Source organism: Eptesicus fuscus, chromosome 1 (genome assembly GCF_027574615.1).
Source record: "Eptesicus fuscus isolate TK198812 chromosome 1, DD_ASM_mEF_20220401, whole genome shotgun sequence".
Taxonomy (NCBI): Eukaryota; Metazoa; Chordata; class Mammalia; order Chiroptera; family Vespertilionidae; genus Eptesicus; species Eptesicus fuscus.
This window is the reverse complement of record NC_072473.1, coordinates 41,247,431-41,267,674: the sequence shown is the minus strand read 5'-3', so window position 1 is coordinate 41,267,674 and position 20,244 is coordinate 41,247,431. Positions and strand designations below refer to the sequence as shown.

Here is a 20,244-nt window from a genome sequence, read left to right as displayed (position 1 = left end):
GCTCACCAGCCAGCCGTGAGCCCAAGTGCTGCATCTGGCACCCTTCAGTCAGTTGAGCGGCGCTCCCACTGTGGGAGCGCACTGACCACCAGCGGGCAGCTCCTGTGTTGAGCATCTGCCCCCTGGTGGTCAGTGCGTGTCATAGCTACTGGCTGGTTGTCTGATCGCTTAGGCTTTTATATATATATAGATTAGTTTCAGGTGTACAGTATTACATAGACATTTATGTAACTTACAAAGTGATCCCCCCAATATTACAAGTATCCATATGGCACTATAAATAGTTATTACAGTATTATTGACTATATTCCCTATGCTATACTTATACATCCCCATGACTATTTTGTGACTACCAATTTGTACTTCTTAATTCCTTCAGCTTTTTCAATCAGCCCCCAACCCCCCTTCCCTCTGGCAACCATCAGTCTGTTCTTTGTATCGATCAGTCTGTTTCTATTTTTTTGTTTGTTTGTTTATCTTGCTCTTTAGATTTCACATATAAGTGAAATCATATGGTAGTTGTCTTTCTCTTTCTGACTTAGCAAAATATCCTCTAGGTCCAATGATATTTTTTTGTAGAAATAGAAAAAACTCCTAAAATTGATGTAGAAACCAAAAAGACCCATAATAGCTAAGAGAGAACAGAGCTAAAGGCATCACACTTCCTGATTCAGAATATATGCCAAAGCTACAGTAATTAAAATGGTATGGTGCTGCCCTCGCTGGTGTGGCTCAGTTGGTTGGGCATCGTCCCATGCAACAAAAGATTGATTCCCAGTCAGGGCACATGCAGGGGTTGCAGGCTCAATCCCCTGTGGGTAGTACAGGGGGTTCAGGATGAAGATGATTGATGTTCTGCTCTCACATCCATGTTCCTCTTTCTCCCTTTCTCTTCCTCTCCCTCTAAAAATCAATAAAAATATTTTAATTTATTTATTGATTAAGGTATTACATATGTGTCGTTATTCCCCCATTACCCCCCACACCCCCAATGCCAAAAGACTTATATGCATGCATATAAGCCTAATCAATGGACACAGACAACAGGGGGGTAAGGGCAATAAAATATTTTTAAAAAACAGTATGGTACTGCCATAAAGACAGACACATAAACCAAGGAAATAGGATAGAAATCCTAGAAATAAATGTACACATATAAGTCAACATATCTTCAACAAATGTGCCAAGACTACAAAGTTAGGAAAAGATGGTTTCTTTAAAAATGATGCTGGAAAAACTTGATATAGACATGCAAAAAAGTGATATCAGACTCTGAGGGTAATACCTTGTTGACTTTTGAGGCCCTGGTCAGGGAGCTCAGTTGATTAGAGTGTTGTCCCGATATGCCAGGGTTGCTGGTTCGATCCCCATACAAGAATCAACCAATGAATGCCTAAATTAGTGGAACAACAAATCAGTGTTTCCCTTTCTGTGTCTCTCTTCCTTCCTCTCTCTCTAAAATCAATAAGTAAAATTTTTAAATAAAGACTTTATATATGTCTTGTCCAAATTTCTCTTCCAGGAACATACTAATTTTTACATTTAAGAAAGGTCTATGTTTCTCTTAAAAAATAATGTGTTTTATTTTTCTAGGCTTTGAAATTTCTGAAAATCAGAAGAGACAGGCTGCAATGACTGTGAGAAAAGTCTCTAAACAAAAAGGTAAATCTGCCTTTTACCAACACTCCTCCCACCCCACCTTATTCCATCCCCACCCCACCATTCACTCTCTTTGTGAGAATGGAAAGCCATAGGCTATGTGTTTTCATATTCCTAGGCTTATTTCCATGGTGGAGAGTTTCTGGATTCCCATGTGTCCCTGTACATAGAAAATGTTCTTGAAGGTTTAACTCTGAGGAATGAGTAGTATAAGGTACTTATGTCCAGAGATAGCTCATCAGGTACAGGGAAAAAATAGAACCTTTTTTATTTTTATTTTTACTTAAACAAATGAGAGAGAGAAACTAAACTTTACTAACAATTTAGAGACCAGTGGGCAATAGAAAATGTGTAGAATTTATTTATAACTGTAAGGGAAATGTGCAGAATTTTCTTTCATTGTTTTGGAGATATTTGGTAAATCAAGAATCCCAAATCAGAATGAAGAACTTCAAACTGAATCAAGGAGATTCAGATATTCATTGTCTCTTTCTCTGAACTATAAACTAAAGTATTTACAAAAGAAAAATACATTGAAAATAAATTAGAATATGAAATGAAGCTCTATTTTCTCATTTTTATGAACTAGACAAAATTGAAATGCTTAGTTAAATAAAGGAAAGGAACTACCTTCTGTTTATTTGAGAGTCTATTCAATCCCAGTCATTTTACGTAAGTTCTTTCATTTTTATGGCACCCCTAAAAAGGTAGGCATTGTTAGCCCCATTTTCTCGATGAGGAAACTGAGGATCTTCTGGGTGAAGTGACTCTGAACATAAGTCAGCTTTACTATAAGTCCCCTTCTCTCTCTTCTCCACCTAAGGCAGTGATGGCGAACCTATGACACGTGTGTCAGCACTGACATGCGTAGCCATTTCTGATGCCACGCGGCCGCCTGCAGAGGATGAAACATTTGCTGCTCCTGAGGATGAAACATTTGTGAAATAATGTTTTTTCCTCAAAGTGACACACTACCCGAGTTATGCTCAGTTTTTTGGCAAAGTTTGACACACCAAGCTCAAAAGGTTGCCCATCACTGACCTAAGGGGTTTGATGATTTTCCATTTTGAGGAAGAACAGCTGACTTTTTTTTTGTATCACCTCAATTACCAATAAGGTATTTGATTAAGGTATTACATATGTGTAATATATGTAATCTATTATCTGTTACTGATAACCACTGTTATTGTCCCCAGGGGTGGGCAATCTTAGACCTCAGTTTCCCCAGACCATTCCTTCTGCTTTCTCAGTGGACTATTCTTCAGAATGAGTCACCACACAAAATGATCAGATTTAAGTTGCATGAAATTCCAGCAGTCACATAAAGCCCCCCCTAATTACTCCTAATGACACTGTTTTTCATTGAGGAAGCTGAGTGCCTATGTATATCTGATTTCCAATTAAGCAGTCTACCCAGCTGGAGGCCCTCTATCTAGACATGACAGTCCTTTTAACTGCTTATTGTTTTTTGCCCTTGGGAGACCTCTTTCCCTCATCATGCAAATGTGATTCTCTTTAGATATGGAATTAAAGGCAACCACTCCTAACCACTTGGGGGTGAAAAGTGAAGTATAATATTAGAAAGCAATCTGGAATTACTATCCATAAAGATATGATCTGTATGAATAGGGGAATCCTGTGAGGGAATATGCCCCTTCTTTAGACAGAGATATGAACAGAAAAGAGCCCTAGGCCGGTGGAGAGTCCTCAGGCTACAAAGGGGCTACTGTCCTAGTAGCCTGCCTCTGTCTCCTGTAGGCTCTTAGTTCCTGAAGTTCTCTCACTCTGATTTCCTTCACTGTCCATACTGACCTTTGTGATGGGATGGTACCCCATTACCTTAGCCCAGGTTCCCTGAAGCTTATCTGAGACTGGCTGTTTTTGTGACTGATAATCCTTAAAGCTTAGTAAAATCCACAAATCAAGCAACCAGAAAACAGTCCTGCTCAGTCATACCAAGCTTTTGTGTCAGTTTTCTTACCCACCTATCTAGTCTCAACCTATACCGTTCAGGTCCTCTCTTGTGTACCAATATCTAAACACTGGTTCACCTGAACAGCTTTCCACCTGTAATAGCAATCTTAAAGACTTAAATTAAACTTAGCTAGTTTCAAATGTCCCAGAATTCCTACAAATCTCTTCTCTTATTTCTACTTCTAGTCTGCAAGACTCTTCTAGTCCAGGGCTGTGGTGACTCGTATATTTTGTGACTCAAAATTACTAACATGTGGAAGTAGTTGTCAAACTTAGTAATATTAGTTATATAATATACATGGGAATAGCAATTCACTGGAGGAAGGATAAATAAATGGTGCTGAAACAATTGAAATTCCATAGGGCAAAAATTAAAAGAAGAGCTTCAAACTAAACTTGCACCCAATAAAAATTAACTCAAAATTGATAATACACTCAAATTTAAAACTACAAAATTTTAGAATTAATAGGAGAAAATCTTCTCTGTGTATCTAGGGCTATGCAGAAAAGTTCTTAGACTTGACACCAAAATCTTGAACCAAAAACTAAAAATTTGATAAAATAGACCTTGTCAAAATAGAAAAATTTTCTCTGTGACAGACCATGTGAAAAGGATGAAAAGACAAGTTAGAGGCTAGCAAAAAAATATCTGCAAACTACATATCTGATGAAACACTAGTATCTAGAATATATAAAGAACTCTCAAAACTCAACAGTAAAAAAAAACTACCTATTCCAATTAGAAAATAGGCAATATATAAACATATTTCACTGAAGAGGATATATGGATACCAGTTAAAAATGAAAAAATGTTCAATATAATTAATTATTGAAGAAATGCAAATTAAAACCACAATGAGATAGTACTACATATCTATTATAAATGCAGAAATAAAAAATAGTAACACCATCAAATGCTGGCAAAGATGCAGAAAAATTGAGCCATTTATACTTTGCTGGTGAGAATATATAATGGTACAGCCACTCTTGAAAATAGTTTGGCACTTTCTTAAGACATGACACATGCAACTACCATATGACCCAGCAATTACATTCTTGGACATTTATTCCAGAGAAATGAAGACTTATTTCCACATAAAAACCTCTAATCAAATGTTCATAGCAGCTTTGTTCATAATAGCTTAAGCTGGAAACAATGCAGATGTCCTTCATTGGGTGAAAATTAAGCAAACTATGGTACATTCATACCATGAAATATTACTCATCAGTAAAAAGGAGCCAGCTACAACTTAGATGAATCTCAAAGGAATTATGCTAAGTGAGAAAAGCCAATTGCTAAGGGTTGCATATTGTATGACTCCATTTATACAATGTTTTAATGTAATTTATGAATGGGGAATAGATTAGTGGTTTCCAGGGAATAACAAGGAGGTGGGGTCAGGAGAGAAATGAGTGTGGTTACAAAAGAGTAGCAAGAGTGATCCTTTTGATGATAGAAATATTCTGTCTCTTGACTGTGTTCTATAAAAATGGTAATATTCTGGCTGTGTTATTGTACTACTAGAGGCCCGGTGCACAAATTCATGCACCAGTGGGGTCCCTCGTCCTGGCCTGCAGGATCGGGCTGAAACCAGCTCTCTGACATCCGAGTGGTCCTGAATTGCAAGAGGGAACAGGCCAGGCTGAGGGACCTCACCAGTGCACGATCAGGGCCAGAGAGGGATGCGGGAGGTTGGCCAGCTGGGGAGGGACCACAGGAGGGCTCCAGGGCATGTCCAGCCTGTCTCGCTCAGTCCTGATTGACCAGACCCCAGCACCAAGCTAACCTACTGGTTGGAGTGTCTACCATGGTGGTCAGTGCACATCATAGCGACTGGACGACCAGTCGACTGTCTGCCCTCTGATGGCCAGTGCATATCATAGTGAGCGGTTGAGCGGCCTTAGCATATCATTAGCATATGACGCTTTGATTGATTGAATGTATGACCAGATGACTGGACCCTTAGCATATTAGGCTTTTATTATATAGGACTAGAGGCCTGGTGCATGAAATTTGTGCATGATGGGGTGTCCCTCAGCCTAGCCTGCACCTTCTCCAATCTGGGATCCCTCTCACAATCCAGGGCTGCTAGCTCCCAACCACTTGCCTGCCTGCCTGCCTGATTGCCCCTAACTGCTTCTGCCTGCCAGCCTGATCACCCCCTAACCACTCCCCTGCCAGCCTGATCAATGCCTAACTGCTCCCCCGCCAGCCCAATTGCCCCTAACTGCCCTCCCCTGCTGACCTGGTTGCCCCGAACTGTCCTCCTCTGCAGGCTTGGTCACCCCCAACTGCCCTCCCCTGCTGGCCTGGTTGCCCAAACTGCCCTCCCCTGTTGGCCTGGTCACCCCCAACTGCCCTCCCCTTCAGGCCTGGTCATCCCTAACTCCCCTCCCTTGCCAGCCTGGTCACCCCTAACTGGCCTCGCCTGCTGACCCGATTGCCCCTAACTGCCCTCCCCTGTAGGCCTGGTCCCCCCAACTGCCCTCCCTTGCAGGCCTGGTCCCCCCAACTGCCAACCCCTGCAGACCTTGTCCCTCCCAACTTCCCTCCCCTGCTGGCCCGGTCAACCCTAACTGCCCTCCCTTGCCAACCTGGTTGCCCCTAACTGCCCTCCCCTGCTGGCCTGGTCTACCCCAACTGCCCTCTCCTGCAGACCTTGTCCCTCCCAACTGCCCTCCCCTGCTGGCCCGGTCAACCCTAACTGCCCTCCCTTGCCAGCCTGGTTGCCCCTAACTGCCCTCCCCTGCTGGCATGGTCTACCCCAACTGCCCTCCCCTGCAGGCCTGGTTCCCCCCAACTGCCCTTCCCTGCAGGCCTGGTTCCCCCCAACTGCCCTCCCCTGCAGGCCTGGTTCCCCCCAACTGCCCTCCCCTGCAGGGCTGGCCCCCCCAACTGCCCTCCCCTACAGGCCTGGTCCCCCCAAACTGTCCCCTGCAGACCCGGTTGCCCCCATCTGCCCTCCTCTGCTGGCCCGGTCACCCACAACTGCCCTCCCCTGCCAGCCATCTTGTGGTGGCCATCTTGTGTGTTGGAGTGATGGTCAATTTGCATATTACCCTTATATTATATAGGATAGTTTTGCAAAATTTTATTATTAGAGAAACTGAGTAAAGGGTACAAAGCATACCTCTGTATTTTCTCTACAACTACATGCAAATTAACAATGATCTCAAAATAAATTTTAAAAATTTAATAAAAAATTTCAGATGAACACTCCCAAAACTCCCCCCCTAATATGTCCATATTGTTTAGTGGCATCCTGTACCCTCATATTTCTGACACCACCTTTGAATGTCATCAAAATGGCAGAATAGTTTGCTTCTGTCCTCCCCCTAAATAACACTGATTTTGACAATGACCCACAGATGAAAGTGATTTTTTTCAAGTCTAGGAATCCATCAGAGAAGTTCCAGCTCACTTCTGGAGAAAAATAAAATCCATTATTGGATGCACAGATGAATCCAGTCACTAAAGACTGAGGGAGGTCATTACTTCTTCTTCCTTATTTAAACTATATTTTTATTGTTTTTATTTTTAGAGAGAGAGGAAGGGAGAGGGAAAAAGAAATAAACATTGATGCAAGGGTGAAACATGGGTCAGCTGCCTCCTGCATGCCCCTTAGTAGGACCAAACCCACTATCCTGGCATGTGCTCCCACTGGGAATCAGTCTGGCAACCTTTTGGTGCACAGGACAATGCCCAATCAACTGAGACACACCAGCCAAGGCATGACTACTTCTTTAAATGTAAAGACAGTGGTGCCAGACTGCAAGGAATGTGAAAATCAAGGAAATGCCAAAACCGGTTTGGCTCAGTGGATAGAGCGTCGGCCTTCGGACTGAAAGGTCCCAGGTTCGATTCCGGTTAAGGGCATGTACCTTGGTTGCAGGCACATCCCCAGTAGGGGGTGTGCAGGAGGCAGCTGATCGATGATTCTCTCTCATCGATGTTTCTAACTCTCTATCCCTCTCTCTTCCTCTCCGTAAAAATCAATAAAATATATTTTAAAAAAAAAGAAAAAAGAAAATCAAGGAAATGTTTTATCTCTAAAGAAACACAATATTTTTAAGAAACTGACCCCCAAAGATATGGAGCCCCCCAGAACATGGAGATCTGCTATTTACCCAAGAAACAATTCAAAATAGTTATTTTAAGGAAGCTCACTGAGCTATGAGAAAACACAGAGAGATAATTCAACACACTCAAAGAAACAATTCATGACCAAAACAATATATTTTAGCAGAGAATAATTTTTTAAAAGAACCAAAACAGAAATCATAGAGCTAAAGAATACAGTGAATGAAATGAAAAGTCCAATAGGGAATATCAACAACAGAGATGATCATGCAAAAGAAAGAATCTGTGAAGTCAAAAGCTGGTCATTTGAAATCATAGTAGAACCAAACAAACAAAGAAAAGAATAATAAAGAGTGAAATAAGCCTATGTGAATTATGGGATAAAATTAAGAGGAACGATCTATAAAATATTGGTGTCCCTTAAGTAGAAGAGAGGAGGAGAAATGGGCAGAAAGTGTACTTAAAGAAATAATGGATGAGATCTTCCCAATTCTGAGTAGGTTCATGAGGCTTATTGGTTTCCAAACAATGTCAACCCAAAATGATCTCCTCCAAGACACATTACAATAAAGTTGTCAAAAATCAAATACAGAGAGAGAAGGTTAAAATTAGCAAGAGGAAAAAAAATCCTTGCATACAAGGGAATCCATATAAGGCTATTATTATATTTCTCTGCAGAAACCTAGCAGCAAGGAAAGACTGGAAATTATATATTCAAAGTGCTGAAAGAAAAAACTGCCAACCAAGAGTACTGTACCAAGGAAATTTGTCCTTCAGAAATAAAAAAGATTGTCCCAGAATAAAAAATAAAAATAAAAAAGCTCAAAGTTCATCACCACTAGACTTGTCTTACAAGAAATGCTGAAAGGAATTCTTCAAGCTGAAATAAAGGAACACTAATTAGTAACATGAAAACATATGAATATACACACACAAGTAAAAGTTACATATATAGTCTAATTCAGATTAATCTAATATGGTGGTATGCTTAAATCTATTATAAATGACTAGAGGCCCGGTGCACAAAATTTGTGCACTCGTGGGGGGGGTTCTCTAAGCCCAGATAGCAAGAGGGCACAAGCCAGGCTGAGGAACCCCACCAGTGCACAATAGGGACCGGGGAGGGACGTGGGAAGTTGGCCATCCAGGGAGGAACCACGGGAGGGCTCCAGGGCATGTCTGACCCCATCTTGCTCAGTACTGATTGGCCGGACCCCAGCAGCAAGCTAACCTACCGGTTGGAGCGTTTGCCCGCTGGTGGTCAGTGCACATCATAGTGAGCAGTTGAGTGGCCTTAGCATATCATTAGCATATTTTGCTTTGATTGGTTGACTGGCCGACCAGACGACTGGACACATTTAGCATGTTAGGCTTTTATTATCTTACCTTATAATAGAGAAACATGCAAATTGACCGCACCTCCGCTATGCCCATGATTGGGCCTGCCAGAGGCTGGGGGCGGGACTCCGGGTGGCCCATCCGGCCGCTGGCGCAATCCTGTAAGTTCTGGGGGTCCGCAGGGCGTTGGCCACCAGGGGGGGCGTGTCCGAGCCGAGCCCGGCGCTCCGCGGGTGTCCCAGGGGCCATCGCCACCCGGGGGGGCGTGTCTGGGCCGAGCCCGGTGCTCCCCGGGTGTCCGCGTGGCGATCGCCACCCGGGGGGGCGTGTCCGGGCCAATTCTGGTGCTCCGGGGGGTCCCGGGGGCCATCGCCACCCGGGGTGGGGCGTGTCCGGGCCGAGCCCGGCGCTCCCCGGGTATCCCTGGGCAATCGCCACCCTGGCCTAAATGGCTGGTGCTGAGAGGGATCAATGGGGCCCGTGGAAGGATCGGGAGGTAGTTGACCAATGAGGGCATCTACAGCAGCCGGATGCAGAGCTCTGGTCCGCGTTCTCCAGGTTGGCCTCCGTGGGGTCCGCGTTGCACCCATAGTGGCCGAGTGGGGATGCTGCATGAGGCCAGCTTCCCAAGTCAGGCTGCCGAGGGAGGGCGGGCCTCTGGGCTGGGAGCACTCCCCCACCCCAGTGGACAGGACACAGAGAGCGAGCAGCAGAGAGCTACTAGGGGTGGTGGGTGTGGTGGCCTGGCTTCCAAGAGGCTAGCTTCAGCTGCTGTGGCCTGCGCTGAGGTGGTTGGTGGTGGGGGCAACTGCGGGGGCGCATCCGAGGCTGGGGCACTGGGAGACCTGGGACTGCAGTCCAGAAAGCGAGGCTCCGGAGGATCTGGTCACTGACCCCCGGCATTGAAGCCGCCTCCTACAAGATGTATCCTAGCCTAGGTGTGTGGGAAGCAGGTTCAGGAACCTCTCCCTTTGCGGCGCCAGAGCCCAGGCCTGCCAGCGCCCCAGAGGAGACCCCCGCCAGGATCGGGGGCTTGACCAGTCTCTAAACCAGGGCGGCCATTACCCAGGCCTACCAGCACCCCAGAGGAGACCCCTGCCAGGATTGGGGTCATGGCCAGCCTTCAAACTGTGGCGGCCCCTAGCCCAAGGAGGCCTCCTGGCCGAGGACGCCTGAGTCTGTTCTTGACCTAGGGCCGGGCTCTCCCGGCAAGGGACTCAGAAGCCGCCAGAGTCTAACTGCCAGTCTCTGGGAGTGCACCCGCTGTTCACCAAAAAGTAGGGCCATCAAACCATTCAGTCTCAGTGCAGGCACAGGTCCGTGGCTGACGGGGTGGAGGCCAGACCAAAACAAAACAGCAGAAACACCCTGCCCACCTAGGCGGGTACTGCTGTAGTCCACGTGGCCTGGACAGTGTAGAAAGCGCTACCTTCTCCCAGGTCCTGTGCTGGCACCTCCGCCTCGCTCACCCTCAAGCCCCCCTGAGTCCTGACAGCAAAGTGTGTGGGGCATTCTGCAGGAGTTGTGCCGTTTTGGGTGCTTTTGCCCAAAGACACACTTTGGGATGAATTCAGAGCCACATCTCATTTCCCATGAGACTGGAAGGACCATGTAAAAGGATTTTGACAAAAGCTTTCCACATCTCTGTTTATTCTTTTGAATCCATAAAACGACCTTAAAAAAAGCATCCGGGCCACCTAAGAAAGAATGCACTTTCTGGCCAGAGCACGCAGGATTCTTTTGCCCAACAGGTTAAAGGGAGCAGAGCTGGCACAGTGGGAATGGCCCTGGTGCCCTATGAGGAGACCGGGGGAATGGGGTTGCCGAAATTCCATAAGCCTCTTGCCACCTTCTCCTTTGCAAACCACACCATCCAGATCCACCAGGACTGGAGGCAACTGGGAATCATAGCCGTGATTTGGGACATGGTAAGCAAATCTTGAGGGGTCTCTGAAAACATCTGCAACTGATTATAAGACTGGTCTTTATTTAAAAAGAAATAAAAGAACAGCTTTGTTGAGATATAACCCATATACTGTACATGTCACCTAAAGTGTACAATGAACTGGTTTTTTAAAGTAAATTCAGAGTGGTACAACCATCACCATGCTCAATTTTTAAATATCTTCATGACCCATCCCCTCCAAAAATAACTTCTACCCACTGGAATCACTTTCCTGATCATCTTCCCCAAAATAGATTGCACTTTAAAGGTGGGTAAAGGAAAGTTGAGGGAAGTTAAAACACTGCACAAAGGATATTGTAAGATGACAAAGCCCAAAGTGAAGATCATGTGTTTTCTTTAAAATATATATATATATATATATGTTTAAAATTTCAGAAAGGGAGAGGGAGAGAGAGATAGAAACATCAATGATAAGAATCACTGATCAGCCGAAACTGGTTTGGCTCAGTGGATAAAGCGTCGGTCTGTGGACTGGAAGGTCCCAGGTTCGATTCCGGTTAAGGGCATGTACATTGGTTGTGGGCACATACCCCGGTGGGAGGTGTGCAGGAAGCAGCTGGTCGATGTTTCTCTCTAATCGATGTTTCTAGCTCTCTATCCCTCTCCCTTCCTCTCTGTGAAAAATCAATAAAATATATTTTAAAAAAAAAAAAAAGAATCACTGATCAGCTGCCGCCCACAGGCCCCCTACTGGGGATTGAGCCCGAAACCCAGGCATGTGTGCCCCTGATCAGAATCAAACCTGGACTCTTCAGTCCACAGGCCGATGCTCTCTCCATTAAGCCAAACTGACCAGGGCCATGTGTTTTCTTCAAGTTCTGCGTGGTTGTAATGGTCCCCAAATCTATACTAATAAAAGGGTAATATGCTAATTAGAGTGGTTGTCTTCTGGACATCTTTCCAGACAAAGCCGCAGTCGCTACAAAGGCCAAGGCTCAGGCAGCCATAACCAGCTGCAGTGGCAGCATCATTGGGGTTATGGGGGTGGTGCCTCCAGAGGGAGGCCAGACGGGGGGCCAAGGCACAGGCAGTTTGGGGTGATCAGGCTGATAGGGGAGGGCAAGGTAGGGGCAATCAGGCTGGCAGGAGATCAAGGTAGGGGCGAGCAGGCAGGCAGGCAGTGGGGTTAGGGACAATCAGGCAGGCAGGCAGGTGAGTGGTTAGGAGCCAGCGGTTCCGGATTGTGAGAGGGATGTCCGACTGCTGGAAGTTGGACATCCCCTGAGGGGTCCCAGATTGAAGAGGGTGCAGATTGGGCTGAGGGGCACACCCCCCTACCCCCCCTCCCACCAGTGCACAAATTTCGTGCACCGGGCCTCTAGTAGAGAATAAGAGACAAATGGATTAACATAACCATAGGTAAAAGTATGTGTTAATAGATATCAATAAAAAGATGTAAACTGTGAAATCAAAAACATAAAATGTGGAGTGAAGTAAAGGGGTAGAATTTTTGTATATGGTCAAATTTGATTTATCAGCTTAAAATAGACTATTGTAACTATGAGATTTTTTTTTATGATAGCCTCATTGTAACCACTAAGCAAGTACCTATAGTAGATTCACAAAAGAGAAAAGAATACCACTATGGAAAATTATCAATTCATACAGGAAAGTAGCAAAAGAGGAAGAAATGAACAAACGAACTATAAGACAGACAGAAATTAATTTAGATGGAGATAATAATGCCTTACCTATTAATAACTACTTTAAATGTAAATGGGTAAAATTCTCCTATCAATACACATAGAGTGGCTGAATGAATAAAAATATAAAACCAGACACAACTGTATACTGCCTACAAAAGAATCAGTTCACCTTTGAAAATACACATAGACTTAGAGTGAAGATATAAAAAAAAGGTATTCCATGCAAGAGTAAACCAAAAGAGTGCAAGGATAGTTATACTTATATGAGAGAAATAGATAATAAGTCAAAAACTGTCACAAGAGACTAAGGTCATTATATGATGATAAAAGGGTAATTCCTCAAAAGAACATAACAGTTGCAAATATATATGTACTCAACATTGGAGCACCTAAAAATATTAAGCAAATACTAACAGATCTGAAGGAAGAAGCAGACAATGATATAATAATAGTAGGGGATTTTAATACTCCACTTGAGCAATTGATAGATTACCAAGACAAAAATTATTGAGAATATTGTACTAATAATATATCTAGACTACATGAACCTAAAGAACATTCCATCCAACAGCAGGTTTCCTGTTTCTCTCAAGCATGCATGCAACATTCTCCAGGACAGCATGTGTTACATCATAAAACAATTCAGCAAATTTAAGAAGACTGAAATCATATCAAATAACTTTTCCAACCAAAGTGATATGAGACTAGCTAGAAAATTCACTAATATGTGGAAATTAAACAACACATGAATGAATAGCCAATGGGACAAAGAAGAAATACAAAAATATGACATGAATGAAAATGGAAACACAATATACCAAGAGTTATGGAATATAACAAAAACAATTTTAGGAGGGATGTTTATAGCCAAAAATGCCTAAACTGAAAAAAGTAGCTGAATGAATAAAAATATAAAACCAGACACAACTGTATACTGCCTACAAAAGAATCAGTTCACCTTTGAAAACACACATAGACTTAGAGTGAAGATATAGAAAAACGGTATTAGTTTATATTTAGTTTATATTTCATGTAGTCTAGATATATTATTAGTACAATATTCTCAATAATTTTTGTCTCGGTAATATTAGGCAATTTATTAAATTGCCATAAATGCCTAAACAGAGAAATATTTCAAATAAACAGCCAGACTTTTCACCTCAGGGAACAAGAGAAAGAAGGAAATGCATAAGCCCAAATTTAGCAGGGGGCGGGGGGAACACAAAATAAGGACCAGAGAAGACAAAAATGAAATAGGGACTTAACAACAATAGAAAATATTGATGAAATTAAGAGCTGGCTTTTTGAAAAAACAAAGACAACTGACAAAACTTTAGGTAGATTAAGAAAGAAAGAGAAGATTCATATAAAATCAGAAATTAAACAGAAGATAGTACAAATGATACCACAGAAATAAAAATAATTATAAGAGGATACTATGTCAACTATACACTGACAAATTGGATAATGTAGAATAAATGGATAAATTTTAGGAAATATTCAATGTATCAAAACTGAATCATAGGGAAATAAAGACCTTGAGTATATCATGCTAAGTGAAATATGTCAGACAAAAAAAGTTAAGAATCATGATTTCACTCATGTGAGATATAAAACAGAAAGCAACAGATGAACAAGAAAAACAAATGAACAAAAAAGCTCATTGACAGTGACAACCGTATGGTTATTGCCAGAAGCAAGGTAAGTGTGGGGGCAGTAAAGGGTAAAAGGGGTCAAATATATGGTGACAGAAGATGATTTGATTTTGGCTGGTGGGCACATAATGAATCATAGAAATGTACACTTGAAACCTATATTATATTATTAACCAATGTTAGCCCAATAAATTTAATGAAAATAAAGAAGGATGCTGAACATACCAATAACTATTAAGAATATTGAATCAGTAACAAATAAAAAATGTCTGCCAACCAAGAAAAGCCTGGGATCAGATGGTGTCACTTGTGAATTCTATGAAACATTTAAAGAAAAATAAACATCAGTCCTTTTCAAACTCTTTCAAAGACTTGAACGGAGGGAACACTCCAAAATTTATTTTACCAGACTAGAGTTACCCTGACACCAGAGCCACTTAAGGACATTACAAGACAGTACAGGCCAATATCCCTGATAAATATAGATACAAAAATTATCAACAAAATAATAGCAAACAAAATTCAACAGGATCATATACCATCATCAGGTGGTATTTATTCCAGGATGCAAAAATGGTTCAACCCACACAAATAATAAATATGATACACTACATTAATAGAAAGAAAGATAAAAATCATGTAATTATCTCAAAAGGTGCAAAAGCATTAGAAAAATTTAATATAATTTTATGTTAAAAACTCTCAACAAACTAGTTATAGAAGGAACACATATTGACCTAATAAAGACCATATATGACAAGCCCACAGCTAACATCATAGTCAATGATGAAAGCTATTTTTCTAAGACCAGGATCAACAAAATGGTACTCACTCTCACTACTTCTGTTCAACATAGTACTAGATTCTAGCCAGAGGAATCAGGCAAGAAAAGGAAGTAAAAGGTATCTGAATCACAAAGGAGGAAGTAAACTCTTTTTGCCTATGACAAGATTTTATATATAGAAAATACTAGCAGCACCACCAAAAAACTAATAAATCTAATTAATGAATGTGGTACGGTTTTGGTATCAACGTACAAAACTCAGTAGCATTTCATACACCAACAATGAATTATCTGAAAAACATCATTAACAATAGTATCAAAAAAAAATACTTAGGAATATATCTAATGATGGAGGTGAAAGATTATACACTGAAAAGTCTAAGACATTTATTAAAGAAATTGAAGAAGACTCAAAAATGGAAGATATCCTGTGTTCCTGGATTGAAAGAATTAATATTGTTAAAATGTCTGTACAAACCAAAGCCATCTATAGACTTCATGCATTTCCTACCAAGTTTCTACTGCCATTTTTAACAGAAAAAGGAATAAACAATCCTGAAATTTGTATGGAACTATGAAAGACTTTGAATAGGCAAAGTAATCCTGAGAAGGAACGAAGCCTGAAGTATTATACTTCCTGACTTCAAATTATATTACAGTGCTATAGTAATCATTGGTATTGTACTGGGAAAAATACAGTTACATAGACTAATGTAAAGGAATCCGGAGCCCAGAAATAAACACATGCATATAGAGTCAACTAAATATTTGATAAGAGAGCCAAGAATACTCAACTAAGAGCAACAGTTTCTTCAAAATGGTTCTGGGAGAATTGGATATTCATGTGGGAAAATTAAAATAGAACCCTATCTTACACTACTCACAAAAATTAACTCAAAATGTATTAAAGACAAATATAACATCTGAAACCATCAGATTTCTATAAGAAAACGTATGGAAAAAAGCTTCTTGATATGGGTGTTGGCAATGAATTTTTGGATATGAAAGATAAAGCACAAGTAACAAAAGTAAAAGATAAAAAAGTGGAACTACATAAAATTAAAAATCAACAAAATGAAAAGGCAGCCTTTGGAATGAGAAAGAATATTTACAAATTGCATATATGATAAAGCATTAATATCCAAAATATATAAGGAACTCATACTACTAGTAGCAAAAACCTTTAAAAAAACAAAAAAACAAGAACAAACCACAAACCATCCTATTGAAAATTGGGCAAAGGACTTGAATAGACATTCATTCAAATATAATGAAGACAGTACAAAACAATGCATCCCAATATCCCTGATAAATATAGATGCATAAATTCTCAACAAAATACTAGCAAGCCAAAATCAACAGCACAGTAAAAGGATTATGCACCATCATCAGGTGGGATTCATCTCTAGGATGGAAAGGTGGTTCAACATATGAAAATCAACAAATACGATATACCACAGTCACAGAATGAAAAGTAAAAATTATATGATAATCTCAATAGCTGCATAAAAAGCATTTTTGTGATAAAAATCTCTCAATAAATTGAATATATAAGTAGCATTCCTCAACATAATCAATGACTTTTATGACAAGTCCAGTGCCAATAACATTATACCAAATGATGAATGATTCAAGATTTTCCTTTAAGACCGGGAACATGACCAGGGTGCCAACTTTCTCTACTTCTATTCAATGTAGTGTGGGATGTCCCAGCCAGAGCAGTCAGGCAAGAAAAAGAAGTGAAAGTTAGAAAGACAGTAGTAAAATTGCCTCTGTTTGAAGATAACATGATTTTATATAGAAAGAACCCTAAGAATTCTTCTCAAGAAATCATAATATTAGAATAAAAAGGGAATTTAGCAATGTTTTCAAGATACAAAATCAATGTATAAAAATCAGTAATGTTTCACTAATAATGAACATCCAAAAGGGAAATGAAGAAAATACCATTTGTAATAGCACAAAATAGAGTAAAATAGTAGGAATTAACCAAGGAGGTTAAAGATATGTGCACTGAAAATTTTCAATGTTTATGAAAGAAATTAAGGAACACAAAAGAATATAAATATATTCCATGTTCATGGGTCATAAGAATTAATATTGTGAAAAAGTCATCACTACCCAAAGCCAGCTATAGTTTCAACATAATCCCTATCTCAAATTTCATGGCATTTTTTCAAAGAAGTAGATAGAACAATCCTAAAATTCATAAGGGACCACAGAAGACCCCAAATAACTAAAGCAATCCTGACAAAGAACAAAACTGGGGACATCAAATGTCCCAATTTCAAAATATATTACAAATCTATGGTAATCAGTGCAGTATGGTACTGCCATAAAAACCAACACCAATGGAACCAAATTATAAATTCACAGTTATAAAAGAACATTTATAGTCTATTAATATTTGTCAGGATGCCAAGAATACTGGAGGAAAGGCTGGTCTCTTCGGTAAAGGGTATTGGGAAAATTAGATATTCACATAAGAAATGCATTGGGCCCCTTTCTTACACAATTCACAAATATTAACTCAAAATGTATTAAAGACTTAATTGTAAGACTCAATACCACAAAACTCCTGGGGAAAAAACATAGGGAAAGGGAATTCAAGATGGCTGCAGAGTAAGTGGAAGCTATACTCACCTCCTCCCAGGGCCAAACTAGATTTACAGGTAAATTATAGAGCAATCAACCTAATTAACCACTGAAGGCTAGTTTAACTGAATTATTATAACAAGGATTTACAAAATAAGCCACTTAGAGACTGGGAAGAAGGGCAGAGATGCCAAAAGGACTGGTCCCCGCATACATGGGTGGCAGTTGAGAAGCCGTTGGGATATCTCAGATGCAAACTTCCTCTCCCCAGGAGCATGAGGTCTCAACCCAGAGCAAAAAAAAAAAAAAAAAAAAGAGCCCTCATAGCATCTGGTTGTGAAAATCAGTGGGGGGTGGGAAAGAAAATCAGTGGGGATTCTGTCTAACTGGGAGAGAAGATAGTCTGCTAAGTCTGCTAGAGACTTAGACACCACCTTCTGAGGGATGAACACTTCTATTATTACAGCACCATCCTGGAGAGAGCACTGCCTGGTCTTCCAGCTACTGGTGACACCATTCTGTCATGCTTGAGTCCTGCAGAGGTGTCTGTTCACTACTCCCAGCAAGGACTTTTGTGGCACATCTTTTCTGGAGAAAGTCTTAGGAGAGACTCAAATAGTGATATAACTGCACCTTTGGAAAAAGGACCATTCTACCTCACCGGCAGCACACAGCCAGTGGCCCCACCCAACCTGTTGAATCACTTAGCCTGCCCTTCCACATTCTGTGGCCCCATCCTGCCTGAGTTCAGTCCTGCAGGGGGATTTGGGTGCTGCACAGAGCTGGGACCTTCAGAATGCATCACCCTCAAAATCTCTTGCCCAGGACGGAGAAGTGCTCCTTCCACACTTACAGATTTGATACTTAGAGTTGGGACCTTTGGCATGAGTTTCTTTGGGAGGCTTTTTTCTGGGAATCAGATGTGTTCTGGGCTGTGTAGCTATATCATGAGGGGGGCACTACTATCTCCCCCTGTGTGCTTAATCTTCCACTAATAGGAGACACATTTGACCTGCCTTTATGGCAGCCAGGGGCCCCATGCTGCTGAACTCAGTCCTGTGGAGGGAACAGAGAGCTACTTGGAGCTGGGATCTTTGGAGCATGTCTCCCTGAGAGGCTCTTCTTTGGGTGGCAGAAGTGCCAACCCTCTCCTACAGGTTTTCTGGCATGCCCCCGCACCCCCAATGTCAGACTGTCTGGATCTGTCCTCCAAAATCCCAGTGGCCCCACTCTGCGGAGCTCAGCTCTGTGGGGGTAAGGGAGTGCTACCTGGAGTTTGGACCTTCATCATGTATTTCCTTCAGAGGCTCTAGACTCCAATGGGCACTGGGTTGTGTGGCTGGCTATGGAACAGGGGGGAGGTGAAGTGCTTGCCCCTTCTGCATACTCATCTGGTCCACCCCCAGTGGAGGCTCTTTTAATTTGTCCTCTCTGTTCCCCCAGTTGCTCAACCCCACTGAGCTTGCTTCTGCAGAGGGGCTGGCTGGATGTACCCAACATGAACCTATGGCCTGCTCCTTCTGGGGAAGCTAGAGTTGGAAACTTAAACAAGCCTGGATGGTATGGCTCTAGATACAGTCCACTTTTCCCTATGCAGCCCCCCCAATAGGGGATCCACTAGCCCCATGATCGCAACTCCAGGCTCTGCCCTAATGAGCTTGTGTACTATGGAAGGTTCTGTAACTCATGGCCAGCCTGGGCCCACTCTGTAGTCTTTCTTAGGAAGGCTTGGGAGGAAAACCAAGCAACCTCAGGGGGAGGAAGAGTAGATGACACATGAAGGTAAAACTTAGGTAGTCTCGAACCTTTTATAGATCTGTCCCAGATCTAAATTGGAAGAAAGTTGACCCTTATACGTAGCTTGGTCCTTCCCAAACACAACCAGGCCCAGTAGATACAGTCACAAACAGTGAATAGCATAGTTGCTCCAGACAGTTAGTTCTTTACCAGAACACTGCCCAAGTGGACGCAGAACCAACACAACCAGTGGTGTGCTTCATACAGCACCAGAGCTCCACCTAAATAGCCACACAAGCAGCATACACAATGGGAATACTGGCAGGCACTAGACATTTCTGGGAATGATTCTGCCTCAGGGGACAATTCTTGCACAGCGACTCATACATGATGATTGAAGTTTGTCCTCATAATCAGCCAATCTGATATGTTAAATCCACCCACAAAAGGACTAGCTGCATTCAAAACTCAACTATAACAGGAGAGTGCATATAACCCACAAGAAGCATTCCTGGAGCACTAAGCTCAGGTGATCTGAAAGATTGCACCAATGAACCCAACAAAACACCTACATCATGAAATCTTCATAACAAGTCATAGCAGATCCACCTAATACACAGAGACCAACACAAACAGGCAGACAAAATGAGGAAATGAAGAAATATGCCCCAAATTAAATATCAAGAGAAACACCCAGGAAAAAAAATAAATGAAATGGAAGCAAGCAACATACCAGATACAAAGTTTAAAACTATAGTTATATGGATGCTCAAGGACTTTAGAGGAAGAATGGATGATCTCAATGAGTA

The 20,244-nt window shown here is 41.8% G+C and overlaps 1 protein-coding gene across 2 annotated transcripts in view; it reads left to right on the top strand.

Moving 5' to 3' along the window:
• ARHGEF9 (Cdc42 guanine nucleotide exchange factor 9) overlaps nt 1-20,244 on the top strand; it is a 187,921-nt gene that overhangs the window by 144,979 nt on the left and 22,698 nt on the right. For both annotated transcript variants that reach the window (XM_054716181.1, XM_054716177.1), the window contains one exon: nt 1,594-1,662. In XM_054716181.1, the coding sequence (XP_054572156.1) occupies nt 1,594-1,662 (69 nt within the window). The remainder of the gene's footprint in view (nt 1-1,593; nt 1,663-20,244) is intronic.